Below are 10,718 nucleotides of genomic sequence, written 5' to 3' on the forward strand. Positions count from 1 at the left end.
AACACCTAGCTCAAGCTCAATTGCCCGGCACCCTCCACAGCAACACCTAGCTCAAGTTTGGGAGTGGGTTCACACCTAGCTCAAGTTGGGGAGGGGGGGTTCACACCTAGCTCGGCTATTAGACAATTCTTAAGTAAAGGTTGAATAGTCTATTGTTCAGATAATAGCCCATCCTGCTATGCTTTTGAAAAACGAATAATAATACTTTTCCCCCTTTCCATGTTAAAGAATCCAATAGATAAAGTGTTTTCAGCCACAATCGGCCCCAACCTCAATTAATACATTTGGGCACAGTCGATAGTGTGCTGGACTTCGCGTTAGAATTTTGAGGGTTCGAAACCTGCTCCCTGCTTGTTTCATTACATTATTATGCCGGTCTCAGAGCAAATAGCCTGGATTGTTACTCCCATCTCGTTCCTCGCTCTCTTCCATGCCTCATTCAGCACGCTTGTGGGCGTGCTGGCAGGATGTACTGTTTTTTATTCTGTATATATGAATTACAAATCAGCCTTTACTTCAATCATGTTTCTAGTCTATTGCATAGTTACTATGTGTAATCATTGATGTCCCATCAGCAGGAGTGGTAAACACTGTTGAAGTGTATAATTGTACTACATGCAGACACAGCATCATTCAAAGAATGGAGTTTGATACACCTGGTATTGGATATGACTGAGAGAAAAAACTTGCTAAATAGCGATTTTCGTAAATTAACTTTATGACAAAATAAATGCACAATCGTTTGTCTCTACATTAACTAACATATTCCTCTCAATTGTAATTTTTTAGCTTGACTCCTTATGAAGTTATAACTAATTACATTTGCTTCCCCCATAATGTTTTGTCAGGTATCTTTGCTGAAGAAAGTCACCAGTGACGGGTGTCTCAAGTCAAATTCGTCATTGGAACCACTCAATATGATTGGTCATGTAAAAACCTTGGGACCCAAATGCATAGAGTGTTCTAACTCCTCCTTGTGGTGGTCTGGAGCAATGAAGCCTTGATGCTGCGTACCTCTAAGTCCAGCCATGTAAACTCACAACTTTTAAAGGAGGAACCAGTGAAATTGGATGTGATTGATGCATTTGATACCATTCCACCTATAATGCTCCAGCCATTACCACAAGCCCGTCCTTCCCAATTGAGGTGCCACCAACCTCCCGTGGTGTGTGTATGTGAGTATATGTGGTGGGTGTTAGTGTGAGTGTGCAAGAATGTTAGTGTAGGCAGATATGCATGTAAATGGCTGAAAAGTGACTGGGAGCTGGAATATATAAAGAACAAAAATATAAAACAACATGTAAAGTTTTGGTCCCATGTTTCATGAGCTGAAATAAAAGATCTTAGGAATTGTCCATTTGAACAAAAAGATGATTTCCTCACATTTTGTGCACAAATTGGTTGACATCCCTGTTAGTGAGCGATTTTCCTTTGCCAAGATAATCCATCCACCTGACAGGGGTGGAATATCAAGAAGCTGATACAACAGGTGCATTACACAGGTGCACCTTGTGTGGGGAACAATAAAAAAGGCACCTCAAAAATGAGCAATTTTGTCACACAACATAATTACACAGATATTTTATTTATTTTTATTTTACCTTTATTTAACTAGGCAAGTCAGTTAAGAACAAATTCTTATTTTCAATGACGGCCTTGGGACAGTGGGTTAACTGCCTGTTCAGGGGCAGAACAACAGATTTGTACCTTGTCAGCTCGGGGGTTTGAACTTGCAACCTTCCGGTTACTAGTCCAATGCTCTAGGCTACCATGTCTCATGTTTTGAGGGAGCATGCAGTTGGTATGCATTCCTGCTGACTGCAGGAATGTCCAGCAGAGCTGTTGCCAGAGAATGTAATGTTAATTCCTCCACCATAAGCCGCCTCCAATGTCATTTTAAAGAATTTGGCTGTACGTCCAAACGACCACACAACCGCAGACCATGTGTAACCATGCCAGCCCAGGACCTCCACATATGGCTTCTTCACCTGCGGGATTGATTGAGACCAGTCACCTAGACGGCTGATGAAACTGTGGGTTTACACAAAACCAAATAATTTATGCACAAACTGTCAGAAACTGTCTCAGGGAAGCTCATATACATCCTCATCGTCCTCACCAGGGTCTTGACCTGACTGCAGTTTGGCATCGTAATCAACTTCAGTGGGCAAATGCTCCCCTTCAAGGAATCCCTCTTTCAACTGTACCGGTCAGATTGCAGACAATATGCTTGGTGTGGTGTGGACGATGTTGTGAACCAAGTGTCCCATGGTGGTGGTGGGGTTATGGTATGGGTAGGCATAAGCTATGGACAATGAACATAGTTGCATGTTATCTATGGCAAATTGAATGCACAGAGATACATGATGAGATCCTGAGGCCCATTGTCGCGCCATTCATCTACCACCATCACCTCTTGTTTCAGTATGATGATGATACACGGATGTCCCCAAGTCAAAAGGATCTGGACTAAATTCCTGGAAGCTGAAAATGTACCAGTTCTTCCATGGCCTGCATACTCACTAGACATGTCACCCATTTAGCATGCGTTGGATGCTCTGGATCGACGTGTATAACAGCAACTTCGCACAACCATTGAAGAAGAGGGACATTATTCCACAAAACACAATCACCAGCCTGATCAACTCAATGCGAAGGAGATGTAAATGTCGCGCTGCATTAGGAAAATTGTGGTCACACCAGATACTGATTGGTTTCCACGCCCCTACTTTTTTTAAACTATCGGTGACCAACAGATGCATATCTGTATTTGCATTCATGTGAAATCCGTAGATTAGGGGCAAATTCATTTATTTCAAGTGAATGATTTTCATATATAAACCGTAACTCGGTAAAAAATCTTTGGCATTTTTGCATGTTGGGTTCATATTATTGTTCAGTGTCGTTGAAAAGTTGATAAAACGCTAAAGTTGTCTATGATGAAATTGGAACTCGCAACCTTTAGGTTGCTAGACGTTCGCGTTATACGCCTACCCCGACCGACCAACCACCCTACGTTCGTTTTGCCTTAAGTAACCATCTGTCTTATGTAACTATACAAAACTTAACATATCATACTAAATTGGTTGTCCAGGTTTTACTTTTACTATGTTACGTATAGTATATGAGATCCCGCAGGAGCCTGCTGCCGCCACTAAGAGGCAGAGGAGCACCAGCATAAAAACAGACGGGCAGAAGGAAAATTGAACAGGTGCCTGGGGGTACCTTATAGAATATAGAAGGTAACATTATATTCTTTTTAGCATAATAACCAATTTAATTGTCTATCATTGCGAAATGTGAGGTCTTTCTTGCACTGGTTTTGACGATGTGTTTGGATGCTGGCTTGTAGTAATGTGTTGTGTCTGTTGGAGTTTATTGAAATGCACTTTGAATAGAGTTTGAATGAGTTGAATTGGCATCGTAGGCGTGTGTGTGTATAGTGTACTGGGTTATATGTCTCGGTGACCGTCAAAGGGTCCGCAGCCTTCCGCTGCGTGATGTCACTCCCGGGGCTGAGAGCGAGGCGCGGTTATTTACCCGACCTGGGCAGTTAACGCGGCTCAGTCGTAAGTTACGCCGAGCTAGTGGGTCTTTGTCAAATAAAATGTAACCTGCTAGTATCGCTACAAAACAGAACAAGATCTAAACAACAAACGGGATGTGCAACAGATGGCCATTATTCAACCACTATTGAAGAAAAAGGACGTTGTTATCCGTGAGTCATGGATAGAAAGTGGACCTAGTCGAGTTGCGCACAATCAAAAACTGGAAAAAAGAGGAATAAATCAGTATCATGGTGATAATAATTATAACATTATCACCATGTAATCAGTGAAGTGTTGACATTACCCTTTTTAGTTAAACGACTTTGACAGCACTCAAACGAACTATAAAGCATCTATCCTATCAAACACCACGAAAGAAAAATGAAGGAATATGTTATTTTTTTATTCTACAATTGAATGAACTATTTTGATGTTTGTGGCTGAAGTCTTCTCGGACCCATCCCTTATCTGTTTGACGATGACAGCTCAGTGCGGGTCTCGTTTCGCCACTTTTGGACAGATGGAAGCTGAGGAACGCAGATTGTTGGATTACTTTTTACGTCTTTAAACTGAAGTCGCCGCTAATGCGTTATATGGTTACTCTACGAATATGAATAGCAACTTTTTAAAAGGCATTTTATCCGCTCAAGTATCATCCCGTGCGTCTCTGGGCCATGGCTGACATCATTACGCGGGTGGGATTCGGGGTGTTCCGATTTCATGGTACAATTATGAATGTTTTACTTCAGTGAATTTCATTTACGTCGAGCACGGTCTATGGATTGCCTGAATTACTATTACTGTTCGAAGGACTATGTTTGAATGACACATTTTTTTCAGCATTTGTTGAAGCAATTAATAATTTCCCCCAGAAGAATAACTATCCAAGCATCAGCAGTGTGTGTGCGAGTTAAAATATATTTAGTAATTTAATTGAATAAGATTATTCTTTATTTTTCTTTCATTGAATATCCAATAACCATTTCGTGGATCTTAACCCATCTGAGTGTTGAAAAGAGACATGAAAAGAGAGTGCGTGACTGGAGGAGTAAAATGATCTGTTTTACACTGGACAACTTGTCAGTGTATTTGACAAAGCAGCACAAGCTTTTCTCTTTCTCTGATTTTAATTCAATCATCTCGTGCGTAAAGTTCTAAGGGGGATGCCTCTTGAGCCCATCAGCCATGGCTCTGCTTCTGCGTTAGAGCCCTCCTCTTTGCTGCCCTCTCACTGGACAACGAGTCTTCCTCAAGGGATTAAGGTAGCAGATAACCGAAACCTATATATACACATTTTTCACCATCACTCACTCCAAACATACTTCATGGTCCCCGTGAGTTTCTGAATTTTCTCCAATATATGTGCTCCTGCTGGCGTCGCCATGGCTGCGGCCCCAAAAGTTACATGCCTGTCAGCGCCAGGGGCAAATGTGATTACCAACCTGAACCTCAGTGTCACCACCGGATCTGCCCCCTACTACAACCAGACAGCACTGCGAATCCCACCCTATTCCCCAGAGGCCACTGCGTTATTCGCAATGGCGATCACCCTCATGATGATCCTCACCATCGTCGGCAACATCTTGGTCATCATTGCAGTGCTGACCTCACGCTCACTCCATGGCCCACAGAACCTTTTCCTTGTCTCCCTGGCTGCAGCCGACATCCTAGTCGCTACCCTCATCATCCCCTTTTCACTGGCCAATGAGCTGCAGGGTTACTGGGCGTTCCGCTCACTGTGGTGTGAGATCTACCTGGCATTGGACGTCTTCTTCTGCACGTCCTCCATTGCCCACCTGTGTGCCATCTCATTGGACCGCTACCTGTCCATCTCCCGGCCCGTGTCCTATGGCATCCAACGGACACCAGCGCGCATCAAGGCGGCCATCGTGGTCGTCTGGCTTCTCTCGGCCGTCATCTCCTTCCCTCCTCTCCTCTCCCTGGATAAGAGCAAGGGAGGGGTGGAGGTGTGTGAGCTGAACAACGAGCGTTGGTATATTCTCTACTCCACCATTGGATCGTTCTTCGCCCCGTGTCTCATCATGATCGGGGTCTACATCAGGATCTACCAGATTGCCAAGCAACACACAAGATGTCTGCCAGGGGAGAAACCCAACCCTAACAAAACCCCTGGCAACATGTCTAGCAACCCTCCAAGCAACCCCACACATCCCTCACCGGGACCTGTCATCATCCTCCAACTCAAGCCTCTCAGCCAACCACAGAACCACAAAGGGGAGGGAGGGAAAGCAGACAGACAATCTACGGACGCCGTACCTCTGAAGAGTCTCCCTGTCTCCTCCCCCTCGTCTCCTCCTCCCCAGAGTGAGACCCAGGCCAAGAGTCAACCCCAGACGTCTTTACCAAATCCTGTCCCCACCTCACCCCAGCCTACCTCACCCACCGTAGCTCTCTCCCTCACACTCCTCTCTCCAGATAGCCAACATGAGGAGACCCACAGACAGGGTGAGATACGGGAGGAGAAACATAGAGACACCCCCAATGATGACAGCTTCAGCTCTGGCTCCAAGGCAGAGACGAGGGGAAGAGGAAAGGGAGGGAGAGGGGGAGGGAAAGGGACAGTTAAGAATAATGGAGGATCAAAGTCTGGAGGAGCACCTCTCTCTTCTCTGACCTCTCACGAGGCCAAAAATACTATAGCCACCCCCACCGGTACAGTGCTGGTCTCTGATAGGCCGGTGAAGCCACAGGCCACTCCCATGTCTCGGCGCAGGGCCATGGTTAACCGAGAGAAGCGCTTCACGTTTGTCCTGGCCGTGGTGATCGGAGTGTTTGTCATCTGTTGGTTCCCTTTCTTCTTCTCCTACTCACTGAAGGCCATCTTTCCTGAGACCTGCTTGGTCCCTGCTCCCCTCTTCACGTTCTTCTTCTGGATCGGCTACTGCAACTCCTGTCTGAATCCCGTCATATACACCATCTTCAACCAGGACTTCAGGAAGGCCTTCAAGAAGATCCTCTGTAGGGACACCAAGGGGACGTTCTTCTAGTGTGGACACTATGTAAGGACATCAAGTGGATGTTCATGTAGAGTGGATACTGTGTAAGGACATCAAGTGGATGTTCTTGTAGAGTGGATAGTGTGTAAGGACATCAATTGGATGTTCTTGTAGAGTGGATACTGTGTAAGGACATCAAGTGGATGTTTATGTAGAGTGGATACTGTGTAAGGACATCAAGTGGATGTTCTTGTAGAGTGGATACTGTGTAAGGACATCAAGTGGATGTTCTTGTAGAGTGGATACTGTGTAAGGACATCAATTGGATGTTCTTGTAGAGTGGATACAGATGGTACATGATTCTCTACATTGCTTGTTTTGCCACTGAAACTGAAATTAGGCAAACTATTCGAATCTTAGCAACCAGGAAATGGTCGAGCAATTTCTGCATATTGCACCTTTAAGACATTGTCAGCTATACTCTGGTCATTATTTGAACTGGCTAGCCAGCTAGCAATGAATCAAAACATTGTTTAGAAAATTGCTTTTAGTTACCTTTCTTGCCAGCTTGACATTTACTGAATTCATTTTTAAACTGAGGGGTTTATTGGTGATAAAATAGAGAAGGGATGCTATATGGTGCATCGGGCTGCTGATTTTCTTTTTCATAACAACAACCGACAAGTTTGATGTTGGACGACAATAGAATGCTCATGCTGTCGCTACAACAATTTTCTACAGACATGTCAATAGACTGACCGTAAACCACCTTTAGAAGAACGTCCCCTTGGTGTCCCTACATTTGAAAATTACATCATGGCATTTAATTGAAGTATACTCGATTTTTGAAATGTTGCAATCTATTAAACTTTATTTTATTTCTAGAGTAGATACTGTGTAGAGACACCAAGGGTACGATCTTCTAGAGTAGATACTGTGTAGAGACACCAAGGGGACGATCTTCTAGAGTAGATACTGTGTAGAGACACCAAGGGGACTTACTGGATGTAATGTAAAGACAGATTTTAGTTTACCCGTGCAGGAAACCACAGACAAACTTTTGAGTCTGTCCTTTGTTGAACATTGTGTTCGATCTGATAAGAAAAATGCTGAAATTTGGAATTCTGGAATAGATGAACGTGCTCTGATGTACACATTGAGGGGCAGTGGAAGAGGAGGAAGGTGATGCAATCTGTCTGAGAAAAAGCAAACACCTTTACAGCTTGTTTAGCGATTGGCACAAAACAGGGCCATCAGTCATGAGGACATGTTGCTCAAATGACAGTATCACACTGCTCTTGTTGTTCCTCTGTAATTGGCTCTGGTTAAGAGCGTCTGCTAAATGACTCAAATGTAAATGTAGAAGGAAAGGAAGGTTACACTCTGTTGATTCCATTGGCTGGCTGGGTAACTGCTACCCATAGCCATTACCTGTAGCCTTGTGACTGGCCACTATGAACTACAAGGACAGAGTGTGTCCATGATCACCTGGTATTTGTCCAGTTTGTCCAGCTGTCCAGCCTCTGTCATAAACTCATACACTACGGAGGATGTCTTTTAAAGGAACCAACCAGCTCTAAGGGTGTGTTTTGAGTATCTGAAATGAACATTTATGTTTTTATATAAGTATGAAATGAATATAAACACATGAAAGTTAAATATGGAATGGGTTGTTGATGTGACCAAGGCCTCAGTCATGTAATTCATTGGGGAATATAGGGGAAACACTGGTGTGTGTGTAGTGTAGTGGCCTAAGGGTTTTACTGGAACAGCGGAGATCACTCATGTTTTTTAATATACAGTGCCTTGCGAAAGTATTCAGCCCCCTTGAACTTTGCGACCTTTTGCCACATTTCAAGCTTCAAACATAAAGATATAAAACTGTATTTTTTTGTGAAGAATCAACAACAAGTGGGACACAATCATGAAGTGGAACGACATTTATTGGATATTTCAAACTTTTTTAACAAATCAAAAACTGAAAAATTGGGCGTGCAAAATTATTCAGCCCCCTTAAGTTAATACTTTGTAGCGCCAGCTTTTGCTGCGATTACAGCTGTAAGTCGCTTGGGGTATGTCTCTATCAGTTTTGCACATCGAGAGACTACATTTTTTCCCCATTCCTCTGTGCAAAACAGCTCGAGCTCAGTGAGGTTTGATGGAGAGCATTTGTGAACAGCAGTTTTCAGTTCTTTCCACAGATTCTCGATTGGATTCAGGTCTGGACTTTAACTTGGCCATTCTAACACCTGGATATGTTTATTTTTGAACCATTCCATTGTAGATTTTGCTTTATGTTTTGGATCATTGTCTTGTTGGAAGACAAATCTCCGTCCCAGTCTCAGGTCTTTTGCAGACTCCATCAGGTTTTCTTCCAGAATGGTCCTGTATTTGGCTCCATCCATCTTCCCATCAATTTGATCAATTCTTCCCCGTCCCTGCTGAAGAAAAGCAGGCCCAAACCATGATGCTACCACCACCATGTTTGACAGTGGGGATGGTGTGTTCAGGGTGATGAGCTGTGTTGCTTTTACGCCAAACATAACGTTTTGCATTGTTGCCAAAAAGTTCAATTTTGGTTTCATCTGACCAGAGCACCTTCTTCCACATGTTTGGTGTGTCTCCCAGGTGGCTTGTGGCAAACTTTAAACAACACTTTTTATGGATATCTTTAAGAAATGGCTTTCTTCTTGCCACTCTTCCATAAAGGCCAGATTTGTGAAATATACGACTGATTTTTGTCCTATGGACAGAGTCTCCCACCTCAGCTGTAGATCTCTGCAGTTCATCCAGAGTGATCATGGGCCTCTTGGCTGCATCTCTGATCAGTCTTCTCCTTGTATGAGCTGAAAGTTTAGAGGGACGGCCAGGTCTTGGTAGATTTGCAGTGGTCTGATACTCCTTCCATTTCAATATTATCGCTTGCACAGTGCTCCTTGGGATGTTTAAAGCTTGGGAAATCTTTTTGTATCCAAATCCGGCTTTAAACTTCTTCACAACAGTATCTCGGACCTGCCTGGTGTGTTCCTTGTTCTTCATGATGCTCTCTGCGCTTTTAACGGACCTCTGAGACTATCACAGTGCAGGTGCATTTATACGGAGACTTGATTACACACAGGTGGATTGTATTTATCATCATTAGTCATTTAGGTCAACATTGGATCATTCAGAGATCCTCACTGAACTTCTGGAGAGAGTTTGCTGCACTGAAAGTAAAGGGGCTGAATAATTTTGCGCGCCCAATTTTTCAGTTTTTGATTTGTTAAAAAAGTTTGAAATATCCAATAAATGTCGTTCCACTTCATGATTGTGTCCCACTTGTTGTTGATTCTTCACATTCTTCTTTATGTTTGAAGATTGAAATGTGGCAAAAGGTCGCAAAGTTCAAGGGGGCTGAATACTTTCGCAAGGCACTGTATATATGAGATAAAGACCTCACCAGACCTCTCTCTGTCGCTGTCTCTCTATTTCTGTGTGTGCATGCAAGGTTTACAGAGTGCATGCCTATGAATACACATTCTCCAATTCTGTGTGAACCAACGGATCCATAATAATTGATTTATTTAGACTGGTGTAATGTAAAAACATTGAATACATTCTAAATCTAAAGTGTACACTGAGTGTACAAAACATTAGGACCACCTGCTCTTTCCATGACATAGACTGACCAGGTGAACCCAGATGAAAGCTACAGTATATGACCCCTTATTGTTAAATCCACTTCAATCAGTGTAGATGAAGGGTAGTAGACAGGTTAAAGAAGGATATTTAAGCCTTGAGACATGGATTGTGTATGTGTGCCATTCAGAGGATGAATGGACAAGGACATCCAGCCAACTTGACACAACTGTGGGAAGCATTGGAATCAACATGGGCCAGCATCCCTGTGGAATGATTTTGACACCTTGTAGAGTCCATGCCCTAACGAATTGAGGCTGTTCTGAGGGTAAAAGTGGGTGCAACTCAATATTAGGAAGGTGTTCCTAATGTTTAGTACACTCCGTGTACAGTATACCATATTTAGAAAAAACATTGTGTTGACTGACTACATTTTGTAAACAAAAGACTGCAGGTCACCTAGCAGTTAAATCGTTGGGTCGATGTGCCCATGACCAAGGCACTTAACCCTAATTGCACCAGGTTTGATGTTGATAATGGCAGACGGTTGCCATGACCCCACTTTCTGATGGTGTCTCAGGCACAGTTGGGATAT

General features: G+C 43.3%; 1 protein-coding gene across 1 annotated transcript; it reads left to right on the forward strand.

The window, feature by feature from the left end:
• The first annotated feature begins 3,535 nt into the window (after nt 1–3,535).
• On the forward strand, nt 3,536–9,812 carry LOC118374925 (alpha-2B adrenergic receptor-like). The gene has a single exon (XM_035761417.2). The coding sequence runs from the start codon at nt 4,931–4,933 to the stop codon at nt 6,554–6,556; it is 1,626 nt and encodes a 541-aa protein (XP_035617310.1). The 5' UTR covers nt 3,536–4,930; the 3' UTR covers nt 6,557–9,812.
• The last annotated feature ends 906 nt before the right edge of the window (nt 9,813–10,718 follow it).

The sequence above is a fragment of the Oncorhynchus keta genome, chromosome 9 (genome assembly GCF_023373465.1).
Source record: "Oncorhynchus keta strain PuntledgeMale-10-30-2019 chromosome 9, Oket_V2, whole genome shotgun sequence".
Lineage (NCBI taxonomy): Eukaryota > Metazoa > Chordata > Actinopteri > Salmoniformes > Salmonidae > Oncorhynchus > Oncorhynchus keta.